This window comes from Panthera uncia, chromosome C2, assembly GCF_023721935.1.
Source record: "Panthera uncia isolate 11264 chromosome C2, Puncia_PCG_1.0, whole genome shotgun sequence".
Lineage (NCBI taxonomy): Eukaryota > Metazoa > Chordata > Mammalia > Carnivora > Felidae > Panthera > Panthera uncia.
The window spans coordinates 123,736,053-123,763,418 of NC_064810.1; the positions used below are offsets into that span (position 1 = coordinate 123,736,053).

General features: G+C 35.3%; 1 protein-coding gene across 1 annotated transcript in view; it reads left to right on the forward strand.

Annotated features, from left to right (window-relative positions):
• The window catches only part of STAG1 (stromal antigen 1), a 402,070-nt gene that overhangs the window by 205,953 nt on the left and 168,751 nt on the right, over positions 1 to 27,366 (forward strand). The window contains exon 6 of the mRNA XM_049628788.1: positions 15,508 to 15,584. Coding sequence (XP_049484745.1) covers positions 15,508 to 15,584 — 77 coding nt within the window. The remainder of the gene's footprint in view (positions 1 to 15,507; positions 15,585 to 27,366) is intronic.

Sequence of the window (27,366 nt, forward strand, 5' to 3'; positions counted from 1 at the left end):
TGTTTATTTCTGCTCTGATCTTTATTATTTTTCTTCTGCTGGGTTTAGGCTGCCTTTGCTGTTCTGCTTCTATTTCCTTTAGGTGTGCTGTTAGATTTTGTATTTGGGATTTTTCTTGTTTCTTGAGATAGGCCTGGATTGCGATGTATTTTCCTCTCAGGACTGCCTTTGCTGCATCCCAAAGCGTCTGGATTGTTGTATTTTCATTTTCGTTTGTTTCCATATATTTTTTAATTTCTTCTCTAATTGCCTGGTTGACCCACTCATTCGTTAGTAGGGTGTTCTTTAACCTCCATGCTTTTGGAGGTTTTCCAGACTTTTTCCTGTGGTTGATTTCAAGCTTCATAGCATTGTGGTCTGAAAGTATGCATGGTATAATTTCAATTCTTGTAAACTTGTGAAGGGCTGTTTTGTGACCCAGTATATGATTTATCTTGGAGAATGTTCCATGTGCACTCGAGAAGAAAGTATATTCTGTTGCTTTGGGATGCATAGTTCTAAATATATCTGTCAGGTCCATCTGATCCAATGTATCATTCAGGGCCCTTGTTTCTTTATTGACTGTGTGTCTAGATGATCTATCCATTTCTGTAAGTGGAGTGTTAAAGTCCCCTTCAGTTACCACATTCTTATCAATAAGGTTGCTTATAGTTTATGAGTAATTATTTTATATATTTGGGGGCTCCGGTATTCGGCGCATAGACATTTATAATTATTAGCTCTTCCTGATGGATAGACACTGTAATTATTACATAATGCCCTTCTTCATCTCTTGTTACAGCCTTTAATTTAAAGTCTAGTTTGTCTGATATAAGTATGGCTACTCCAGCTTTCTTTTGGCTTCCAGTAGCATGACAGAGAGTTCTCCATCTCCTCACTTTTAATCTGAAGGTGTCCTCAGATCTAAAATGAGTCTCTTGCAGACAGCAAATAGATGGGTCTTGTTTTTTTTATCCATTCTGATACACTATGTCTTTTGGTTGGTGCATTTAATCCATTTACATTCAGTGTTATTATAGAAAGATACGGGTTTAGAGTCATTGTGATGTCTGTATGTTTTATGCTTATAGCGATGTCTCTGGTACTTTGTCTCACAGGATCCCCCTTAGGATCTCTTGTAGGGCTGGTTTCGTGGTGACAAATTCCTTCAGTTTTTGTTTGTTTGGGAAGACCTTTATCTCTCCTTCTATTCTAAATGACAGACTTGCTGGATAAAGGATTCTTGGCTGCATATTTTTCCTGTTTAGCATACTGAAGATCTCATGCCAATCCTTTCTGGCCTGCCAAGTTTCAAAAGAGAGATCAGTCACGAGTCTTATAGGTCTCCCTTTATATGTGAGGGCACGTTTATCCCTTGCTGCTTTCAGAATTTTCTCTTTATCCTTGTATTTTGCCAGTTTCACTATGATATGTCATGCAGAAGATCGATTCAAGTTACGTCTGAAGGGAGTTCTCTGTGCCTCTTGGATTTCAATGCCTTTTTCCTTCCCCAGTTCAGGGAAGTTCTCAGCTATAATTTCTTCAAGTACCCCTTCAGCACCTTTCCCTCTCTCTTCCTCCTCTGGGATACCAATTATGCGTATATTATTTCTTTTTAGTGTATCACTTAGTTCTCTAATTTTCCCCTCATACTCCTGGATTTTTTTATCTCTCTTTCTCTCAGCTTCCTCTTTTTCCATAACTTTATCTTCTAGTTCACCTATTCTCTCCTCTGCCTCTTCAATCCGAGCCATCGTCGTTTCCATTTTGTTTTGCATTTCGTTTAAAGCGTTTTTCAGCTCCTCGTGACTGTTCCTGAGTCCCTTGATCTCTGTAGCAAGAGATTCTCTGCTGTCCTCTATACTGTTTTCAAGCCCAGCGATTAATTTTATGACTATTATTCTAAATTCACTTTCTGTTATATTATTTAAATCCTTTTTGATCAGTTCATTAGCTGTTGTTATTTCCTGGAGATTCTTCTGAGGGGAATTCTTCCGTTTGGTCATTTTGGAGAGTCCCTGGAGTGGTGAGGACCTGCAGGGCACTTCCCCTGTGCTGTGGTGTATAACTGGAGTTGGTGGGCGGGGCCGCAGTCCGACCTGATGTCTGCCCCCAGCCCACCGCTGGGGCCACAGTCAGACTGGTGTGTGCCTTCTCTTCCCCTCTCCTAGGGGTGGGATTCACTGTGGGGTGGCGTGTCCCGTCTGGGCTACTTGCACACTGCCAGGCTTGTGGTGCTGGGGATCTGGCGTATTAGCTGGGGTGGGTAGGCAAGGTGCACGGGGGCAGGAGGGGCAGGCTTAGCTCGCTTCTCCTTAGGTGATCCACTTCAGGAGGGGCCCTGTGTCAGTGAGGGAGTCAGATCCACTGCCGGAGGTTTGGCTCCACAGAAACACAGAGTTGGGTGTTTGTGCGGAGCGAGCAAGTTCCCTGGCAGGAACTTGTTCCCTTTGGGATTTTGGCTGGGGGATGGGCGGGGGAGATGGCGCTGGCGAGCGCCTTTGTTCCCCACCAAACTGAGCTCTGTCGTCCGGGGGCTCAGCAGCTCTCCCTCCCTTTGTCCTCCAGCCTTCCCGGTTTCCGAGCAGAGCTGTTAACTTATGACCTCCCAGACGCTAAGTCGCGCTTGCTGTCGGAACACACTCCGTCTGGCCCCTCCGCTTTTGCCAGCCAGACTCGGGGGCTCTGCTTGGCCGGCAGGCTGCCCTCCCGCCAGTCCGTGGAGCGTGTACCGCCTCTCCGCCCTTCCTACCCTCTTCCGTGGGCCTCTCGTCTGCGCTTGGCTCCGGAGACTCCGTTCTGCTAATCCTCTGGCGGTTTTCTGGGTTATTTAGGCAGGTGTAGGTGGAATCTAAGTGATCAGCAGGACGCGCGGTGAGCCCAGCGTCCTCCTATGCCGCCATCTTCCCCCAAAGCCTCAGTTATCTTTTAAAATATTGCTGCTTCTCATTTTCTCTTCTCTCTCAGTAACTTTGTTTAAACTTTGCATATTGTTTTCTTTGTACCTTTTTGCATTTTTGAATTCCTGTATTCCTTTCTGTGTAATATTTCCCCTGTCTTCCAGTTCACTTACTTTTTTTCATCCATGCCAGTCTGTTTCAGTTACTGTATTGGTCATTTCTAGAAGTTAGAGTTATGTGACTCTCTTTTATAGGAAAAGAAGTCCATGGAATTGTTCCCTGTGGCTATTCATTCGGTTTTATATTTTCCTTTTTTAATATGGTGAATCTTTTACAGTCTATATCTGATAATTCTAATACTTGAAGTCTTTGTGAGTCTGTTTATACAGTCATTTTTGCTTATTCCTTTGCATTCCTTTCTTCTTGGAGTGTTTAGTTACTTTTTATTCCAAGCTCCACATTTTCTCTCCAATTTATTAGAAACCTAGGTAAGGTACATTCCTCTAGAGAAGATTTAGCATTTGCTTGACAGGTATCCAAGGGTACTACAAATCGACGACTATTTACACCTAAGTCAAGTTTGCAGTTTTCTGGATCAGATTAAGTGAATTTAGGATATTTGTGAGAGCACCAGTGTTTGACTTCTATCTCCCAGGTATCTGTATTATAAAAAGGTTTCTTGGGGCACCTGGGTGGGTCATTTGGGTAAGTCTGTTAATTTCAGGGCAGGTCATGATCTCATGGTTTGTGGGATTGAGCCATGTGTCAGGCTTATACTGACAGTGCGGAGCCTGCTTGGAATTCTCTCTCCTTTCTCCCTCTCTCTCTGCCCCTCTTCTGCTCTTGTGCGCGCGCTCTCTCTCTCTCTCTCAAAATAAATACATAAACTTTTTTTTTTTCTGAAGTTTTCTTTATGGATCCCAGTGTATGAGGTATTAGATTTACTGCTGGTTTAACTTTATCTTACAAGTGAAATCCTTTGAGCCCCACTTCATAAAAAAGTTGTTTCTTTTAGACCCGTCACCTGAGAAGTCCCAGCTTGTGCATTATAGGCTCAATAAATATTATCAGAGAAAAAGTGATTTTAGCGCTCTTTCTGTATCTTGCTTTCTCCTTTTAGTTTGTCTTTATCCTCAAGGTTTTAGATGTTTTTCAAAATGTTTTTCATGTTTTTATTAGCATTTCAGGAAAACTGTTTATATAAATAATATTTTGTATAGTACTACCATAATCAAAACTTTATATACCAACTTAACATATTTGTTCCCTTGGATAATTGTGTATGTGTAAATGTAGGCCATAATTTTGAACCTTCCACACTTTGGACATATTTTGTATATTTATCTTTTATATTGTTGCAATTTCTACTTTTATGGACTCTAGTCTCTTGGCACTATTTAAAGTCTTAATTTCTCATTCTTATGTTTTTGGAAGAACTTTCAAATGTAGACATATTCAGATATTGTTTTAGGAATTGTGCATTGAAAACCACAGATAATCCTGATGAGTTTATTATTTAGGAAAAGCTGTTGGTTATACAGAGTACAGAATAAGAATTATTAAAATAGGAGAATGGAACGAGAAATATTTTGGTATATTTTAGCCTCATTTTTCTAGGCCCCATGGGTTCCTAAAGGGTTGTATATATATCAAATTTTTGTGCCCTAAATTAGTCTTTAAAAATATTATAAGAATCACACAAATATAGTCAACTGATATTTTTTATTTGAAGATATAAAGGCAATTAAAATGGAGAAATAATCATCTTTTCAACAAATGGTACATGAACTATTGGATATCCATGGGGAGAAAATGAACTTAAAGATCTTACCCCTTTCTTAAGTGAAATGTAAAACTCAAAATTTCTAAAATAAAACGTAAGAGAAAGACTACATGACCTTAGGTTTAGTGATGAGGTTTTGAGGTTTTTAGCTGTAACAACCAAGAGTACATGGAAGCCCATGGAAGAAACAGTTGACAAGTTGGACCTTATTAAAATGTTTCTGCTCTGCAAAAGACATTATTGAGAAAATTAAATCATAGACTGAGAGAACATATTTGCAAGACACATATATGGTAAAGGACTTGTAATTAAAATATACAAGGAGCTCTAAAAATTCAGTGATAAGAAAATAAACAGCCCAATAAAAAAGTGGGCAAACACCTGAACAGACATTTCACTGAATAAGACATTTCACAGATGGCAATTAAACATGCAAAAAGATGCTCAACATCATTTGTCATAAGGGCAATGTGAATTAAAACAACAAAAAGAGGGGCGCCTGGGTGGCGCAGTCGGTTAAGCGTCCGACTTCAGCCAGGTCACGATCTCGCGGTCCGTGAGTTCGAGCCCCGCGTCAGGCTCTGGGCTGATGGCTCGGAGCCTGGAGCCTGTTTCTGATTCTGTGTCTCCCTCTCTCTCTGCCCCTCCCCCGTTCATGCTCTGTCTCTCTCTGTCCCAAAAATAAATAAAAAACGTTGAAAAAAATTTTTAAAACAACAAAAAGATATCACTACAGCTATTGGAATGGCTAAAGTCCAAAAAACTGGCAGTATTGATCACTGTCAAGATGTGAAGGCACAGGAAATCATTGTTGATGGGAATGCAAAATGGTGTAGCCATATTGGAAGACATTGTAACAGTTTCTTACAAAACTAAACATAACCTTACTGTAAAATCTAGTAATTGTGCTCTTAGGTGTTTACCCAACTCATCTGAAACATGCCCACACAAAAACCTGCATGTGTTTAATTATATTCATTAATTACCAAAAATCGGAAGCAATCAAGGTGTCCTTTAGTAGATGAAAGGGATAAACAGTGGTACATCCATGAAATGGAATATTATTCGGTTATAGGAAGGAATGAGTTCTCAAACCATGCAAAAAGCATAGATGAGTCTTCAATAGGTATTGTGGAGTGAAAGAAGCCAGTCTAAAAAGGCTACATACTATGATTCCAGTTTCTGTTACATTCTGGAAAAGGGAAAACTATAGAGATGGTAAATAGATCCATGTTTGCCAGGGCTTTGGGGAGGAAGAAGGGTTAAATAGGTGAATCATAAGGGGTTAGGGTGGTGAAACTATTCTGTATCATGCTGTAATGGTAGATACATGATACTATGCATTTCTCAAAACCCATAGAACTGCTAGAACAAAAAGTAAACATTGATGAATGCAAATTAAAAAAAAACCACTTAACGAGGTCATCCCGGTTTAAGTCAGACTAACAAAAGAATCAAACTGTATTACAAACACATGAAATAACCTCACTGCAGGGGTTTGGGATAAAAGTACTGTCCTAAATACTTAAGAGTAGAGATTATAAGACTAAAGGCAAAAGGAACTGTATGTAAGGATGGTACTCTAGTTGGCAGTTATTTTCCATTGCGGTATGGAAGTCACTATATATGTGTATACAATTTTGAAATCACTATACATATGTATAACTGGAATTAAAAAATTAAGTAAGTAGATAGTTGATGGTGGGAACCAGAGTTTTCACTGTTTGAGATTTCACTGTAGGAAATTATAGATAAAAGCAAGGGGAGAACTCTGGAATATTCCGTGTGGTGTGTGTGGTCATGGAGTTGAAGATATTAGTATAACTCATATATAGCTTAATATAGATACATATGGCTACATACAGAAGTAGTTACATACATATATATTTCCTTGCTCTTTAAGCCGAGAGGGCCTAAAAGAAATGACATTACACTAACAATGAGCCGGTAGCAAGGAACACACTTAGCATATAAATCTTGGCTTCTTATTCCATTCTCCAGTTGAGGAAGTCAGGGATCCTTACAGCAATATTAGATTCTAAGACTGGGACAGGGAATATACAAGGTAAACCTGAAGCATTTCATAGTTTCTGAAAGTAAATAAGTGCTCAGTGAAAACAAAACAACAGTGAGGGTTTGTCAAAAGGACATAGGAACCAACTGAAAAGAACCCTACTCAGTAGCCAAAAGTGGAACAATTTGAGCAACAAAATACTGTAGAATTGGCTTATAATGTAAACTATAAAATATTCATGAGTCCATGTTATAAATAAATGATTGAAAATGGAACAAATGGGTAATAGACAAATCTTTCATGTAGAAGAATTCAATGTAATTTATATAGATACATATATAAACTTAAAGACAAAGAAGCATAATTTGTTACACGTTTAGGTGTGGGCTGTACATAGTGACTTCTTTCCAAAGAATACAGTGTGGAAAAAGGGGAAAAATATAACGTACCTTGGAGAAACTTGACAAATTCTACCTCAGTTAGATGATCATGATTAATAAACACATGACTAAAAAATACTTTTGTTTTGATACAATTACAATGGCACTTTTTCTTTGATCTTTCTCTCAAAAACCAAAAACCGTATTTAACCATCACACAAACCCAAATTGACAGACATTCTGTAAACTGCCTGACTGCTCCGTAACACCATTATGATGATCAAAAATAAGTTAGAAACTGTCACAGTGTAGAGTACCCTAAGGAGACACGACAACTACCACCTTTTGTGGTATTCTGGATGAGATCCTGGAACAGAAAAAGGATATTAGGTTAAAAGTAAGAACATCTGAATATGACTTTTAGTTAATATTATCAGGTTGAGGGGAGAAAGAATTTGAGAAAGACGATCAAAAGGTACAAACTTCCTAGTTAGTAGATAAATAAGTACTAGGGATGTAGTGTAAGTGAATGACTACTGTTAATACTGCTGTATGATACATAGGAAAGTTGTTAAGAGAGTCAATCCTCAGAATTCTCTACACAAGGAAAAATTACTTTTCTAATTATATCTATAAGAAATGATGGATATTAACTAAACCTGTTGTGGTAATCATTTCCAATATATGTAAATCAAACCATGATGCGGTGCACCTTAAACTTGTAGTGATGTATGTCAATTATTTCTCAGTGAAGCTAGGGGAAGAACAAAAATGTTATTAATATCTGCTCATTAGCTGTGACAAATATACAATATTAATATGAGATATTAACAGTAAGAGAAACTGGTTTTGGTGTTTATGGAAACATTTTGCACTGTGTAATTTTTATGTTAGTCTAAAACTATTCTAAAAAAGTATGTATTTTTTAAAACATTGTGGAATTCAGTTTAAGGAAAATTCTTTGAGACTCTTATTAAGCCCAACCACCTAGTTTTTTTTTCCCCTTTTTAATCATATACATAAAAGTTCAATGAAATAGAAAAGAGTGGTGCTCTAGAGAAAGATGAGAAAGTCTTAGTGGCAAATAAATTGTGAGAGAGTCTTTGCAAAAGTATACTTGAGATTATTTGGGACCTTGTAGTGACACACCTTTGAAGTACAGCTTAAAGAGTACGACTTGATCATTTATATATGCACTTTGATAGGAAAATACAAAGTAATCCTAAATTATCTCACACATTTAAATCCTAAATTATCTTATATATATATTATGTAACTGAAGTCAGATATGTAGTGTTGGCTCTCAACAAGGTACTTATAAATAAAAATGTTCACTCTTTAATTTATGTATTCTTAACGTTATGGGGAAGTTCCCTTGTGCTCTTTTTCCTTTGCTACTTGGAGATGAAACCTGGTTCTACTTAGATGATAACCATTGCACTCATGGTCTAATTTATGAGAAAGAAACATAATTCAGCATTTTTTTCCCCTGCATCTCTCACTCCCTAGTTTTTGCTTTTCCATACCATGCTATGAAGAGTAATTCTTCTTTAGAGCTATTCTTTACTGCCACAATTTAATTTTTGTCTTTAGTTCCCTAAGACTTAAAATCTTTGGCTGATATTTTTCTTCTAATATGCTGTTGTTACCTTTTTGAGTTCTCCAGTTCCTTTAATAATAACCTGAAAATTTGGGTCTTTCTCCACAAAAGTTGCATAGACCTAAATTTTCATACAAAAGGTCCATAGATATTTAGGAATCCATGTGCCATAGATTAAGAAGTCCTGCTTCTCTTGAATCATGTTAATATTAGTAGTAATGCCTGAGGTAGCAGATGGACATTTTAAAAAGTATGTTTATTTTTTTCATTGCCGTTTCCTTTAATTCTTATGTGGACTGAAGACGAAGATATTAAAAAAAAATTCTTTTTAATGTTTATTTTATTTTTGGGAGAGAGAGAGAGACAGAACACAAGCAGGGGAGGGGTAAAGAGAGAAAGGCAGAGAATCTGAAGCAGGCTCTAGGCTCTGAGCCATCAGCACAGAGCCCAACGTGGGCACAGACTATGAGGTCATGACCCAAGCTGAAGTCAGGTGCTTAACCATCCAGGCACCCCTTGAGGATATTTTAGTAGTTGTTGGAAGATTTGGTGAAAGTAGTTTGAAACATCACTGTTATAAGACAATGCTTGCTTTTGTTCCTGGGCTATACTAACATGGCTAAACCAAGCTCCAGAATTAAGCTTGAAATGATCATTAAAAAGCAACCAAAGTATCTGTCTCTTTATCTTTCCCCATTCCCTTTCCTCATCAGTCACTGCAATCTTAGGTAACTGTTAAATTCTATATTCTGGTATGCAGTGTTTCTTTAGTAAATACTTCTCAGTTTTAGTAGCCTCAGCATTTCTTCTCCTTTTTGACTTAGATTTTGTCTTGTAATTTATCCATACTTTTTTCAGTCTTTCTCCACTTTATTTTGATGTATAATGTACTGTTACTTAAAGTAAAAATGAAGCAGAAGATGAGACTACCAAAAATTTTCCTGTCATGTGTATGAATTATCTCTGGTCCATCACCAGATTAGGTTTTTAAATTAATACTTTATAATCCAGTCTTTACAATAAAAGCTTTAAAATAGAAAGCTGTTTCATACATGGTACAATTAGTAAGAAAGCTCTTAGGAAGGCTCTCTGTTAAACACTCTTAGGCAGTGTTAGTATATAACACCAGTAATTGGTTTGGTTTAGTAATTTAAGGGAGCCAGGTTCAGTAATTTGAGGGAACCAGAATGTTAGTATCATAAAAGATATAAACACAGAAGGGCCTTTTGTTGTATTTGGGTAGTTGATTTGCTGCTCAAAAAGTTCTGTATGTGGGGTGCCTGGGTGGCTCAGTCGGTTGAGCGTCCAACTTCGGCTCAGGTCATGATCTCGCAGTCTGTGAGTTTGAGCCCGGTATCAGTCTCTGTGCTGACAGCTCAGAGCCTGGAGCTGCTTCAGATTCTGTGTCTCCCTCTCTCTCTGCCCCTCCCCGCTCATACTCTGTCTCTCTGTCTCTCTCTCTCTGTCAAAAATAAATAAACATTAAAAAATATTTTTAAAGAACATTCTCTCTGCTTTCAGTCTTTTCTTCTGTCTGCTTCTGTACCTAGTTGGAAGGATACAAACAAGGCTAGAGTTCTGGCTTTGGATCTCATCATAGAATAGAGTAAGGGTAAAATTCAAAATGAAGAGGATGAGATGAGACCGTGTTCTAAACCATGGGGTTCGTGTAAATGGGGATAAGAATTTGTGGGTTCCTGCTTCTTCGGCATTGACTTATCACCTTAACTCATCGTTATGGTGGATTCTAGACATTTTGGAAAGAGATGGTTAGTGTCTGGAAGTAAAAGCTTTGGTCTGGGTGCTTAGAAAACTGCTGACTTTGCTTAGTTCTGGAATAAAAGAGATGACTGGTCTCATTCTTCAAATGGCAATAATCTGACAACATGCACAATTAGGGATCTGGCTTTCAGTGGAGCCCAAAAACTCGAGCTTTTAGCTTTCCTCTAAATGGGCAGGATAATCTTTCAAAAAAGGAATGCTCAAAGTAGGTGAGCATCTTACATGCATCTTGCATCTTACATGCTATAAGCACAATACTAAATTCTTTATACTTGTTTTCTTATTTTGTTCTCATATCATCCTTAGTCATTTGTTCCACATTTTTTTTTCAGTGCTGCTTATGTACTAGGAATTACAGCATTGAACAAAAAAAAAATCCCTGCATTGGTATTCTCACCACTTTAAGATTAGAAATCTGAGTTTTATAGAAAACAGTTGATTTTTTCAGTCTCCTATAGCTTAGTAACTGGGGGACCTGAGACTTAAACCCTACTGTGTCTAATGCCAAAGATTTTAAATGACCCTACGATGACTTCTTGAGGATTCTGCTAAATGTGTGGTTGCTATAACCACAGTTAAAGTTTCTTTTCATTGTTGTCCATGTCACTCATTTTGCCAAGGATATGTTCTCCAGCCTCATTTTCATATTGCTTTTCAATTTCATTTTTTGTGTTCTATAATAGCCTGGTAAGTAAAACATAAAATTTCACATTTCTGGCAAACTTAAATGGAGCATTCTTAGCCTACCCTCTAATGAGCGCATATTGGTAGTGACTACACAAATGCTTGACAGGCAAAAATTAATAGCAGTCTGTCTTTCAGTTTAGTTTTTTAACATTTTATTTTTTATTTGAAATGTATTCCTTATTTTGAGTAATACATTTATATAGTTCAAATTTCAGGAAATGCAAAGGGTATGCAATATAATACCTCCATTATATCCCTAAACCTCAACCACATATTTCTCTTTCCCTGAGGCAACCACTTGTGCCAGATATTTGTGTATCTTTATAGAAATATTTTAAATCATATATTATCAAATGCATAAATATTCCTTTTTCATTTATGAATATATCCTACAGATCTTTCCATATCAAGCATAGACCATTTTATTGTTTTTGACAGCTGCATGGATTCCATTGATTTTAGTCAGTTAAAAGTAGTGGTTAGTCATGGACCCTGTAGCCAGACTGTCTGCGTATAGACCACGAATCTGCTACTGGGAAACCCTGTTTGCAAGTTGCTAAATCTCTAGGTGCCTCAATTTTCTCTTCTATAAAATGAGAGAAAAGTAGTACATTCTTCTATTGTTGTGAAAAGTATTGTTGTGAAAAGTAAATGTTTTAACTTATTTAATAGGGCATATTTATTAGAGCAACGCCTGGCAGATAGCACCCAAGTGTTAGCTGCCACCACCATCGTCATTGTCATCAACACTTGCAGTTATTAATCAGAATCAGAATTATTTATGGGTATATGTATTTTTCCTTTTGCTATTACAAACAGTGTTTCAGGGAATAACCTTGTACCTTCGTTATTTCATATGTGTGTGAGTTTATGGATTTTTCGCAACAAGTACAATATCCAGGCCAAGGAGTATGTAAATTTGTAATTTTGGTAATATTTGCCAAATTGCATACCATAGGGATTGTATCAAGTTATGTTCTCTCCAGCAGTTTGATAAAATTTAAGTGATCAGTAACTTGATGGTAGTTTTTTGATGTTATTCTATTTCTGGAATTATTGATAGTTAAAAATGACACTTTTGAAAGTTCTTCCTTTATCTTCATTAGAGGTATAATCCTGTCAGTAGGGCTTGATCAAACAATCTTTTATTTTTTCATGTAAGATACGTATGTTGGTAGATTATTTGAAGATTCTCGCAGATAGTGTTTTAGAGAGTGGAAGATAATCTATTTATTTTTCATTCCTTATTTTCATATATTTCTGTTTCTCTGAATCTGAATTATTTCAGATCTTTAATTTACTTTTAATAGCTATTCATTGTCAAAGCTTAAAATAGTAGAGAGAAGACTTAAGATGTTAGGCATATTTCAAGGAACTATAGAGAATACAAAGATTAATAAGTAGTATTCTGCCATACTTTTCTCTGGTGGGTAAGCTAGATGTGGGCCATTTCCAGGTTAGAAAATGTAGAAAAGGACAAAAAAAATGTGTAGGACAGAACTTTGGAAATAACCTGTATTCAGGTAAATAAAAGTGAAAGAAATCAAAGTAAGCCATTAGAGAATACAGTACAAGGATATAGTGTTAATAGAAATCAATATAATGGGCAAATGTTTTCAATAGAATATGTAGGGTATTACTAAAGAAAAACTGTTTGATGTAATAATTGGCAGATAATAGGTGTGAGGAAGCAGTTTCAGTAGAGTTGTTGGACCTAATGGAAGAAGAATGAACAGGTAGAACGTAGTAAGTAAATAGGCCTATGTATCAAAAGTCATTGTGACAGCAGCAGGATTTTCTTCTTTAAAAAATTTTCAGTGACAGGCTCTGTTCATTTTCAAAATTACAGCTTTAAACATCTGATTTTACTTTATTAGTAATTGTTACTTATATATGGTAGTCAATTTTTTTAGAAGTTTATTTATTTATTTTGAGAGAGAGAGAGAGAGAGAGAGAGAGAGAGTAGAGAAGGGGCAGAGGGAGAAAGAAAGAGAAAATCCCAAGCAGGGATTGAGCCCATGACCCATGAGATCATGACCTGAGTTGAAATCAAGTGTTACATGCTTAACCGACAGAGCCACCAGGCGCCCCTAAATATGGTAGTTATTTTTAAAGATGCTAAGCATGAGACTGGTTTTTATGTTGTTTCTAATGCTAGTTGTTGTTTTGTTGCCTTTCACTTTACAATATTAAATTAATGCAGCAAAATATTCCTCCCTTTATGAACTAACTTGGTAGTCCATTGTAATTATAGTTAAGACTCCACTGTATATGAAAACTGCCATATCAGTCATGGAAACAAAATAGAACATTGTTTAATAATTAACAATAACGTGTCACTTTTTAGTGAACTGGTATGATTAGTGTTGTCCTTTTTCTTGAGTTCTTTAAAAAATCAGTATTACCTGGGAATGCAAACTGGTACAGCCACTCTGAAAAACAGTATGGAGGTTCCTGAAAAAATTAAAAATAGAGCTACCCTACAACCCAGCAGTTGCACTACTAGGTATTTATCCAAGGGATACAGGTATGCTGTTTCGAACAGACACATGCACCCCAATGTTAAATAGCAGCACTATCAACAATAGCCAAAGTATGGAAAGAACCCAAATGTCCATCAACAGATGAATGGATAAAGAAGATGTGGTGTATATATACAATGGAGTATTACTCGGCAATCAAAAAGAATGAAATCTTGCCATTTGCAACTATGTGGATGGAACTAGAGGGTATTATGCTAAGCGAAAATAGTCGGAGAAAGATAAGTATCATATGACTTCACTCATATGAGGACTTTAAGACACAGAACAGATGAACATAAGGGAAGGGAAGCAAAAATAATATAAAAACAAGGAGGGGGACAAAACATAAGAGACTCTTAAATATGGAGAACGAATGGAGGGTTACTGGAGGGGTTGTGGGAGGGGGGATGGGCTAAATGGGTAAGGGGCATTAAGGAATCTACTCCTGAAATCATTGTTGCACTATATGCTAACTAACTTGGATGTAAATTTAAAAAAATTAAAAAATTAAAAAAAATCAGTATTACCAAGTTATAATTTCCATACATTAAAAGTTGCACATTTTAAGTGTACAGATAGATGACTTTGAGAAATGCATATAGCTATTTAATGACACTCCAAAACATAAAATATTTCCATCTCTCCAAGAACAACTAATTCTTCTCATGTTTAATAACTTAAAAATCTCATTTTATTTCTTTTGCTTGCTTAGTACTTTATGAGAGTAGATTTACTTGTCATCTCTACAGCTTGGTGTAGGGATACCTGTTGGTAGTACTTAATTCATTGTACTGAAAATGAACAAAAGAGCTATATAATAAGTAACTAAAACATGGTTAGAAATGGTTGTAATTAAAATGATGAGAAAGATCTCGTTTTTTTCATTTTACAGATGAATAAAAAGTCAAATTAAGTTTGATATGCGAAATGTGCCACTGTAGTCTTTTATTGGGACTCTAAATGAAGAGCACACTTTGATGACTTTTAGTGGCTGTCAGTTGTTCCATGCTCTTTCTTGTAAAAGTACAGTACACTTTAGAGACTTTTCCTTCTTACATTCTTAAATGTAATTTGAATTGGAGCTGCTAATCATTGGCAAGGAATCTGTCAGAGGGTATAAAGTATTTTCTTATTGATTCATTGAGTCTTATTCCTGTAATTTTTATCTTGAATATTGACATGTATAGCGTTGAAACTGAACCTTATGTTATTATTAGTTCAATATTCTCTGTACTCAAGGTAGATTTTGAACCTTATTTTATTTTATTTAAATTATGTTAATTTTTAACACAAGTCTTTGATATAAACCACTCTTACTATTTTAAGAGTGGTAATATTTATATAGCCATACTTGAGATAAAAATTATATAGCTAACGTAAAAGTAATACTAAAGAATGAGAGAGAAAGGGGTTAACTTTGTTTTTTGTTTGTTTGATACTTAGGTTGAAGTTACTGAGCTATTTTTCATGTTAACAGAAAACAGATTTAGCTGACATGTATTAATTAGATTAAGGAACACTTAGTTTTAATTTATAGAAGAATATTCTGATGATAATCAGCTATATGTCTGGATAGCACCAGTCAATCCTTATATAAATATATTGTTTTTTTGTCTTTTCCTGCCCCAACACTCCTCTCAGTTTTTCCCCCCTCATACTTATTTGCAGAATATTCAGGGATTTTTAAAAATGTCTAAAGAACTTTGAAGCTCTTAAACAAGGGATTCCTTTAGGTAGGAGTTTAGGGGAGGAGAAAACCCCAAAAACTTTCAAATAAAATTTTTCAAACATTGGTCAGATTAAATTTAATGTTTAGCATGGGATAGAAAAGGATTAACTGTAAAATCTGTTGTTCCACAGGTACTGTGAGAATAGAGATGTTTCGAAATATGCAGAATGCAGAAATCATCAGAAAAATGACTGAAGAATTTGATGAGGTATAGCATTTCAATATTTATACAAATTGCCAACTTACACTTTTAAAATGGTGAATATATTTTAAGTTTTATTTTGATTCGGTGTTTAAGAGAAGATACTCTGTTCTCATTTATGTAATAATCCATGCTACTAATTCTATAGTTAACAATCTTTGGGGATTTCATTGCATTGTATGGAGGTATCACTTAATGACTGGTAACTGATAAGGATAATAAAATTAGTGGTGTGAAGTAGAAGTTGGTTCTGGACATTCATTCTTGAAGACCATCTAAAATTCCTAAATTTATGAATACATCTCCAATAGTTTTATGTTCTGTGGAATTAGTCATATTAAATGCTTTAAAGAAAAAAGGATTTAGAGGTCAAATAAGTGTTAATAGCCTGCATGTTATACCTGTTTAGAGATTGTCAAAGCACATTATTTAAGGTTCTTAGAAATCCTGATGGAAAAATAGCCTGCTTAACTTCATGTAATCCAGAATTCCTAAAATGATGTGCATCTCTCCTTACTTCCCCACCCCTCACTCCCTTTTTCTGTGTTCCTGTAAAACTTAAGTTTCTGTTTGGGGCAGTCTACTTTAAAATATTCTGATTTCCACTTAGAATACGTATTTTCTTAAAAGAAAAAATTGTATGTGTTTTCTTTGCTAGTCTTCACAGATTAATCAGCTTTACACTAATGAAATGTGTAAACACTTTCACAATTTTGTTTGTTTATAGTGAACTCATTTCATGTCATGCTCTATGCCACCATTAATTCTAGTTTTAACATTCTGCCTTTTGATTTAAATAAGATTTCTATTTTTTGTAGGTGTTCCCTTTTCTTGACTTTAAAACTAATAACAAAGATTTTTTTTTCCAGATCCACTCTGTCAGTGAGGTGGGCTCAGGCTTTTTTTTTTTTTTTTTTTTTTAGTAGGAATATTTATATTTAATTGACAGAAGTATTACACATGCATGGTAAAACAAACACATGTCACACAATACATATCTTTCTCATCAGGTGTTCACCTTTATTCTAGTGATACACACCAAAACATTGTCGTGTGCATCTTTACAGAAACATTCTGTCAGTGACTTTCATGCTGTTTAGTCACATTCTCTGGGAGGGAGGGGAGACCTTACTTTGTGACCTATGTCTATATGTCCATAATCACTTGTCTTCATTTCTGCAATCCAAAACGTTCTGAAATTCCAAAGGACTTTCTTCCACAATTTAATGGTGGCAAAACCTAGCCCCAACTTACCTGAGGCTATTCATTACAATTTTTATTACCTCGGTCAGCGTGAATATTTATATTTATTCCTGGTGAAATATTAAGGTTCTCGATTACAGGGGGCTGCCCCAAATTCTCTTGGGTTGTGATGGAATGAAAATAGATGCATTATGTTAACTTCTCAAATTCAAAAATTTCTGGATTCTGAAATAATTCTTGAAATTACTTTTCATTTAAAACTAAGGCTTTTATTGTAACTTTGTGAGTTTATATGTGGCAAATAGAAGATAACCAAGCCAGATTAAGGTGCAAGTAGTAGCTTTACTCACCAACTACTGTACTAACTACCATGCCAGGCTTGCAACACAAGTGATTGAGGTCACAGATTAAATAGTATGCATATTGGACCTTCAGGGCACTATATAAGAGTTTAAGACAGTAGTTCCCAAAGTTTGCTGCATATTAATAACACCTGGGTATGTTTGGAAACTGATGCCTGACTCTCTCCCTTATCCCCAGACCTTCTTATTTAATTTTTAAGGCATGCATCCAGGGCATAGGGATTTTTAAAAGGTCACCAGCTGACTCCAATGCACAGCAAAGTTTGGGAGAGATTTTGAGAAAAAACTGAGATTTAAGTTATAAAAACACTTCATATAGGAAAATAGTATGAGAGAAAATACACTGAAAATTCAAAACAAGATTATCATTGCTTTGTGTTAAAAACTGAGAACAAATTGAGGGTTGATGGGGGGTGGGAGGGAGGGCAGGGTGGGTGATGGGTATTGAGGAGGGCACCTTTTGGGATGAGCACTGGGTGTTGTATGGAAACCAATTTGACAGTAAATTTCATATATTAAAAAAAAAAAAAAAGATTATCATTGCTTTGTATTAAGATATTGAGATAAGTAGGGGAAGATGAGGAATTCAGCAAAATGAAGATCATGATGTACCCAAGAAAATATTCCTGTGAATATTGTCAAATACTCAGGTATTGGAAGAATAGTAAACTGTTATCAAAACTGATAGTTAAATGCAGCAAATGAAATTACTCAAAAAGTGTTCATATGGTTAAATATTTTTCTCCCAATATTTGAGAAGAGTGACTAAATCAAAAAAGAATTTTTTAAAAACCACCATTTTATGAATAATTCATGAGGTTAAAGGGATACAGACAGCATAGGGAATATAGTGAATGATACTATAATAGGGTTGTATGGTGACAGTGGTAGCTACACGTGTGGTGAGCATAGCATAACATATGAAGTTGTTTTATCACTATATTGTACACCTGAAACTAAGGTAACATTGTATGTCAACTATACTTCAATAAAAATATATAAATAAATGAATGAAAATAGGAAAGATTCTTTAAAAAAATTATTTTTTGTCCTATTTGACAGTACAGCTAACACAGTTTTATTAGAATATATTCATTTAAAGCAGAATTATATATTAATTATTTTCTAAGGCTATTCATTTTATCACTAAACATTTTAGCAAGAAACTGCGTTTAAATGCTTACATATTGTTAAATATACAGTATTTTATTGTTTTTGTTTCTTCAGAATACTGTATAGGTCATTTAGTCCCCTGGGAGTGGAAGGAGGTTAGTTTTGGTAAAGTGTATTTTTTTTAATGGTTATTTTATTTTTTAATTTTTTTTTTTTTACATTCATTTTTGAGAGACAGAATCAGAGCACAAGTGGGGGACGGGCAGAGAGAGAATGGGACACAGAATCCAAAGCAGGCTCTAGGCTCTGAGTTGAGCCCAGTGTGGGATTTGAACTCACAAACTGTGAGATCATGACCTGAGCCGAAGTGAAGTTGGACACTTAACCGACTGAGCCACCCAGGCGGCCCAGTGTTTATTTTTGAGAGATAGAGAGTGAGAGCGAGTGTGTGGGGAGGGGCAGAGAGAGAGGGAGACAGAGGATCTGAAGCAGGCTCCCTGCTGACAGCAGAGAGTCCAAGATAGGGCGCTCAAACTCATGAACTGTGAGATCATAACCTGAGCTGAATTCAGTGGGACACTCAACTGACTGAGCCACCAGGTACCCTGGTAATTTGTATTTTTTAGTAAAATTCAGAAAGATCTGATAATAAGATCCACTGGATCCTGAGAGCTTAGAGCAATGTCTGCTTCATAGGGAGTAGCCATTGAAATTTTGTTGCATAAATCTGTATATTATATTATAGCATAATAAAAATTAGATAAATGAGAAGTAGTTTCAGTTGAAGGTGTTTATATTTGGGTAAGGTGGTCCAAGAGTATGTTACTGCCTGAGAAGGTATAGTGTAGCTACTATTCCTTATTACAAACTGATTCTATTCTAATGTTCATTACTTTTTTTTAAGGCTTACAAACCTGCACATAGCCAAAATGCTTTGTAATTGTAATGGCAACCTAATTTAGAAATATATTAATTCCTGGAGCAGTCTGTAGCTCTTTAGAGTTGGTAGATACATTCAGTTCCTTTTGGAGCCCAACATATAAAGCAAAATGTAATAGTATTACTGCTATTATTATTAGATTATTAGAGTCACATCTGCAAATGTAAATTCTTAAGTTATGTGTTCCAAAGGCCAATTTGCATAGTTTTCATATATGGAAATGTGGCATCTATGTGTAGGGAAACTTTGCAACACAATATATTACTTACTTAGTGCCTTAAATTCTTGTCTGTGTTATTTTGTGTTATATTGCTCACAGAGTTTTATATATTGTGCCCTTGTGTAATGAGTCCAATTTATCCAGAGTCTTGTTTTTTCTCCTCTTGTTCCTAATCTTGTGTGCTTCTATGGATTTGTTTATTTAAACTTAAGTATAGAACTGTTCATTTGTTTATCCATTTGAGCATTTACTAATCAAAGGATTAAAAATTTTAAGAAATGTAAAAATGGTTAAATATTATACAAACTGAGAAAATAAAAAGGAAATGCCAAAGATATTATCTCCAGTCCCAAATTAAAGTCTAATTTTTTATTTTATACTCCATCAATAAAATATTTTTTAGTCTGTTGTCTTAATAGTGAATACCTATGATAAAACTAAATTATTAGTCTCCCTTCTTCTCCCTCTACTCCATGCTTCTTCTCAAAAGGGTAGAGTTCTTATTTTGTAGGGAGAGTACTTAAGAAGTAACTACCTGATAAAAACCTAAATCTTGCTTGTAGGAGTTATTTATATCAACAGCATTCCAATGTATTAATTAGAAGTAACTTTCTAAAATAGTTCTTATATACCAGAATGTATGAGTATGTGATTTCATAGTCAGCATATCTCCTGTGTTCGACCCATTCAGAAAGTCAATACAGAAATAGAATGCTAGTTTAGTAATTTAGAAAGATAGATTACAATGAAAATAGTTGTAAAGAGTATAAATGGTCAATCCTAACTCATATCTATAAGGAAATCCAAATCATGATAGAAAGAGGAAATGGATCAGTAAAATATTTTTTTTTTTTTTATTTTTAAATTTTTTTTTTTTCAACGTTTTTTTTTTATTTATTTTGGGGACAGAGAGAGACAGAGCATGAATGGGGGAGGGGCAGAGAGAGAGGGAGACACAGAATCGGAAACAGGCTCCAGGCTCCGAGCCGTCAGCCCAGAGCCCGACGCGGGGCTCGAACTCACGGACCGCGAGATCGCGACCTGGCCGAAGTCGGACGCTCAACCAACTGCGCCACCCAGGCGCCCCAGTAAAATATTTTTAAAAGATGAAATTGAATATCTAATAAAATTATGTTGGTTAACTCACCCTAAAATGGATATTGTCTGTTATTCTTAAGTCTTTCTGTTGCAAATTAAAAGTCTCAATCTAGCTTTATAAAACAGACGTAACTACTTGGTAACTACCTTGGTTCTGAACTAAACCTTATTTTCTAAATATCTGATAAAAATAGACAAAAGGTTTTTTTCCTTCTATCTTTGGTAATCAGAAGACTGAGTATATAGACCTCATTTCTTATATTACAGTGTGGTTTGCAGCATATGTTTGTTTATAGAATTAAATGCATACATTGCTAGATCAGTTTCTTATCAGATGTTATTAGATCATCGTGGCTTTAACTTTAATAGTGGTGTAAGATGAGCTTATAAAAGCAATGTTAGTGCCTTCATATTTTTTATAATTCACTTCTTATTACGTACTCAGATTTTTCTTTTTGTTTCTGTTTTTTCCCGAAATCTGTTTCCATTTTCTGAAGAGTTAAAATAAATATTTTAAAGTATATTTATATCCATTGCATTGGTCATATTGCAACTTACAAAATGAATAAACCAGGAAAGAGCATCATAATACTAACGTAAGTGTTATAATACTAACCCCCTTGAGCATTGAACTCTTCTTATTCTTTTCTCTTGGGCTACCTCAGATACCTTTGTGACACAAACCCGTTTAAAATGTGGACCTAGTGAGGGCATACAAAGCTTATTCTATATATTAAATATTAGTAGTAATTTATTTCTTAATTTAATTAAAACTAAAGAGCAGTTTTAATATTTTCTTGCAGTACACCACTCAGTTTGTGTTGTACATATCACTTTGGAGTCTGTTTCACATTGAGGAAGGTAAACAGAATATTAAAGAAAGGAAGCAAAGTTGGAGGTGAGAAGTGCCCAGAAAAGGAATAATCACATAGAAAAACTCATGAAGATCCAAGAAATTGTAATCTTTTGTAAGGTGAAAAGGTAAAAAATAGGTTGGAGACCAGAGGAAACATGTTGAATGAAAAGTAATAGTAAATACTTATGCTTACTATGTGCCAGGCACTGTTGTATATTCTTTACATATATCTAATAATACACATTTTATGAGATAGGTCTTGTATATCATTACTATCTCCATTTTACAGATGAGAAAACTGAGGCAAAAGGTGTTAAGAAACTTGGCCTGAGGTCCCACCACTTAGTAAATGAATTAAACTCAAACCATCTAGCTCCTGAATTCATACTTATAACCACTACCCTATTCTGCCTAGTATACAACTGCAAGTATGTAACCTGAAGTAGCTGGAGAAAGGGTCACTCAAGTAACAATTTTGCTGTCTCCACTTAGACACCTTCAGTCATATAATAAATTTCCAGCTGTTTTTATTACCAGATGTCTTATGACTGACCAAATAAGTTATGGAATTAAATTAGTATCTTTTTGAAAGGACCAGTTATATTCTATTGATATATGTTAAATCTTTTTGGAGTTACGCCATTCCATTATATTGTTTGAAACATCAACTCTCCTTATGAGAAATGCTTAAATGAAGTAATCATAAGCCAACAATAACATTTGTGTCAGTGGGTACTGGCTTAAATCCACATCTGATTGTGATTAGTCATGATGAACTATGTATTGAGATTGTAATTACACCCTGGACATTGCAAGATTTTTATTTTTCAGTTTTAAAATATATCTAGAGGGGTGCCTGGATGGCTCAGTTGGTTGAGCATCTGACTCCTGATTTTGCCTCAGGTCATGATCCCAGGGCTGTGGGATCCAACCCTGCGTCTGACTCTGTGCTGAACATGAAGCCTTCTTAGGATTCACACTTTCTCTCCCTCTGCCTCTCTCCCCTGCTCACTGTTTCTCTTAAAAAATAAATAAATTAATTAATTAATTAATAAAATATGTCTATAAAACATGATTTTACAGTCATATAAAGGAACCACATTTATATTTGCTAATAATTATGGACACCTTTTAAATTACCTAGCTAAAGCTAGGTATTAAAAATTGTATTTCTTGGGGCACCTGGGTGGTGCAGTTGGTTAAGCATCCGACTCTTGATTTAGGCTCAGGTCATGATCTCATGGTTGTGAGATCAAGCCCCAGGTTGGGCTCCGTGCTGAGCATGCAACCTGCTTGGGATTTTATCTCCTTCTTTCTCTGCCCCTCCCCCTCTCAAGTGCACTCTCTCAAAATAAATAAACATTTTCTAAAAGCTCTATATCTTTTATTGATTTTGTATAACTTTTTATTTTAACAGCTGCTAAATGAACTATTTAGTCTTTCAGACTTATTTATACAGGATTTATTTTTTAATATTCACTTTAATATTCACTTCAATAAACATCCATTGAACATAACATTTGTCTTAGGAACTGTATATTTAGAGATTAACAAGGTTATAGCTCTAGAAAATGAGTTCATGTTCTAAATGGGGGGAAAGCATTGTAAACTAATAGCAGTAATACCTTGACACATTCAGTAGGTGAGAAATATAACACCCCGTGAGAACCCATAGGGTGAATTAAATTTTCCGAGATGTGGGAGCATCACAAGTTACTTAGCCCTAAAACTAGGTTTTAAAGATCAATAGAAGTTCACCAGAAAAACCAGGAAGGAGCTTATCAGAAAGACATAGTTTGGATGTATAGGAGGAAACAGATACGAAACTGGAAAATATAGATTATGGTAACTAATATTTTTTTAAGATTTTACTTGATTTTTTAAAGTAATCTCTATGCCCATTGTTGGGCTTGAACCTACAACCGCAAGATTCAGAGTCTCACATTCCACCGAGTGAGCCAGCCAGGTGCCCCTATTGTATTTAATACTTATAAATAAGCCATCCCCAAAACATTTTTGTGCTCCTGAGCATACTAAACAATGTCTTAGATAAATGTTGGACTTACAGAGATAAGATAGAGGTTTGAAAATTACAACAAAAATTTTATAGCATTGACTTGTAGAATTTATCTTTCCAAATGTATTTTTGCATTATTTCTTTAATTGGTGTATATATACCAGTTGAATTTCTTGATACTTTAAGGCTGAGGTTTGCCAGAATTGGAAGAGTTATCTTAGGTTTAATTAGCAGAGGTCTGATAGTAAAGAGCATTTTCTCTTTAATTGCATTATGGCAGTCAGCCAAAATAATCTGTCTAAATAATTAATCTTTATGGCTATTTAACTTAAAAACAAAAGCTCAAACAATATACTTAATAACCAATTTTATTTAGGCCACTCAGAATTTTGTTTTATAAAAATCCACTGGATCTTTCCAAGGATAAGTAATAGGTCTTTTTTTTTGTTCCCTTGACACACAGTTTTTACGCATTCTAACTTTTTGAGGGAAAGCAAAAGTGAAAAACTCATCCAATCACTGTGATATATAAGTTCACAGGTGATTTTGCATCTTAAATACTGACTGTAACATTGTGATAATTTAGATAATGGTACTCCAGAATTTGGAATTTCTCCTAGTAATTTCAGGAAATGGTATTCTCAAGGATGTTAATGTGGATAGTTTCAAACACGTTTTAATGTACTCATTTAAAGAAATCATGTGTCATTTGATATACCCAAAAGAATATATGTAATATATATATATAAGTATATAAATCTGCCACCCCCAACCTAACTGAAATACTGCTAATACTACCCAAATATCTTTGTGCTCCTCCATTCTCCCATTCCAGTGCTTCTGGAGGTAATCAAAATCTTGGATTTTATAAAGTTTTCTTTTTCTTTTTGATAGATCATTTATTACCTTTAACAAAGTGTTTGTGAAGATCTGTGGATGAGTAGAGAATCAGCCAGTGAATAAAATACATCGGCAAAATATTACAGTATGACAAATGATAGTAAATGCTATGCAGAAAGCAGAGAAGGGCGAAGAGATTGGGAGTAGAAGAATGAATTTAAATAGGATAGTCAGGAAAACCTAAGAATGTGACCTTAAGTAAAGACTTGAAGGAGATAATCGAGCAACCATGGGTGTGTCTAGGGGAAGAGAAAATTTCAAATGCACAAATGTCCCTGAGGCAGAAATATATATATATATATATATATATATATATATATATATATATATATATATATATCTAGGGTATTAGAGACAACAAAGAAGCCAGTGCGGCTAGAGTGCACTGTTTTATATGTTGCATTTGATTGCTTTGTTGTCAGTACTTTTCCAAGATATAAAACAGTTCCTTCACATTTTTTTTCTTTGTATGGCATTAACTTTTAATTGACCACAATGTAGTTGTTTTGTAAAGTATCCCACATTTTTCTTCCTTTAATTTTTTCCTCATGGTTTCATTTAACTTGTTCCTAAATCTCTTGTATTTTATAATTGAAAGTTAGGTCTAATGACTTCATTAGATTTTTTTGCAAGGAAATTTCATAGATGATGCTGTGTACTGCATGTTAGGTCACTGTAGATAGTATATGCAATATCAGGTTGTTTAGGTAGGTTGCTACAATTGGTCACTTGTTTACTGTGATCACCATTGAATCTTTTTGTAAAAATGCTTTACATTTGCAACTATCAAATATTGGTACTCTGTTACGCTTATGCCACTCAACTTGCCACTCAGTGGTTTTAATATCCATCGATCTGTTTCTGAAATTTTTTATTTATTTTGAATGTAGAAACCAGTGTGTCCTGAAGTCTGGAAATAGGATATTCTGTATCAGTTGTTTATTAAAGGGTATTGGTCTCTTATGGGACTTAGTAATTAGGCATCCCTAAACAAAAGAGTTATTCTTCCTGCAGGGAGTCAGGGGCAAACAATTCATTTTTGTTTCCAGTTGTGAATAAACCCAACAGTTAATCAAACCAGAAATAAGTCATTTTTGTCCAATAGTCATTTACTTCAGTAGATTTTATTAGTATTTGAGTATATATCACATCTCTCCTATTTGGTCCATCATCATCATTACTACCTTAGTTAGGCGCTCTCTGTCCCGCCTCCTTCATTTTTGGATCTCTTGGCAGCAGTCTCCTTGCTCCATTTCCTTCACCTTTACTTCCAGTTACTCTCCACAGTGGAACCAGAAATATTTTTTAAAGCTCACATCTGTTCATGATACTTATTTGCCCAAAATTTTTCAGTGGCCACCCATTATCTCCAGAATAAAGCTTGGCTTTACTTTAATGAAGACTTTATATGAGGAAGGGGCTCCCTGTGACTTGGCCCCATCTTTTCTCTTGATTACTACCACAAAATCTGGCTTAGGTTGCCAAACTTAAAGTAGTTCTGTAATCTCATTGTCATAGCTTAGCTTTGTTTTATAGGCACTTGCTAATGTTATTGCTTAGAATGCTGTTGACCCTGTTTCCCCTGCCCAGTTGCCTTTGCAGAGAATTGACATTCCTTCCTAAGTAGTACTGTGTACCCTTATAACGTTCCTATCATTGTACTTAATTTACTTGTTTATTTTTTATGTGTCCTTCTTTTCAACTAAAGTAGAAGTTCTTTAGAGTATGGGGGGAAATGGGAAGAAGTTAGCCAAGAGTATAATCTTCCAGGTGTATAAGTTGAATAAGTTCTGAGGATCTAATATACAGCATGGTGATTATAGTTAATAGTACTATGTTATATACATGAAAGTTGTTAAGAAATCTTAAATGATCTCACCAAAAAATAAGAAGTGAGTAATGTAATGTGATAGGATGTGTTATGCTAATGCTATGGTGTTAATCATTTTGCAGTATATAAATGTATCAAATCAGCTTCTTTTATACCTTAAACTTAACAGTGTTATATATCAATTAAATCTCAGTAAGGCTGGAAAAAAATAAAGTAGAAGGTCTTAGGAGAAGATCTTGTTGCGTTCATCTTTGTATGTTAAGAACTTGGCATAGGGCCTGGAGCATATTTATTGCTCAGTAAATACCTGAGTAGATGGACAGTTGGGTGGATGGATACTTTCTCCAAGTAAGTGTTTACACATCACCATTTTAAGCAGTCATAGTAATATGTCTTTGGGTAAGTATGTTGAAATTAGGTAACCAAAAGCCAGTTTCACCAAAAACCGGTGATTTTGTGTGTGTGTGTGTGTGTGTGACATTGTCCATCAGCTGAGTTAAACAATTCTTTTTGTTTTTGTTTGGCTTATTTTTATTTTTTTAATGTTTATTTCTGAGAGAGAGATTGAGCAGGGGAGGGGCAGAGAGATCCGAAGTAGGCTCTGTGCTGACAGAGAGCCCATTGTGGGGCTCAAACTCCTGAACCATGAGATCATGGTATGATCCAGTGTCAGATGTTTAGCTCACTGAGCCACCCAGCTGCTCTTCTCTTGGATTTACTCTTAAAAGAGTATTTTATCTCTTCAGCTATCTATAGTTTGTGGCCAGATTGGGTTCCCAAATATCAAATGTTTAGGGATTAGGTAGTTAACCTTCCAACTCTGTCAGCTGAATGAGCTCTACCTTGCAGTGGACCTCTCTTAAGATTGTTGCTCTCATCTCAGGGGCTCTAAATTTTGTACTTTTTGTTGCTGGCTCTTATCTCTGAGGGTTGGTATCCCTTTACTTCTTTCCCCCATCATTGTCCCCAAAACTTCCAAAATAAACTTTTCCATTAGTTGCTTGTGTGTCCATTTGTTAGCAGAACTCTAATGTTCTTCCTTGGAAGAGCAATGACTAGATAATGCTTATGTCCTCCAAGGTTCCTATAGTAAACTAGATGAAGCTCCATTGTAGAGTTAAGAATATGTGGACTTCACAGTCCCAGAACTAGAACCCTATATGTCTGTTACCTAGGACAACTTCTTAAGATCTTATTTCTCTTATCTTTATATATACCAGTGTTTACCACAGTATACTGATAATACAA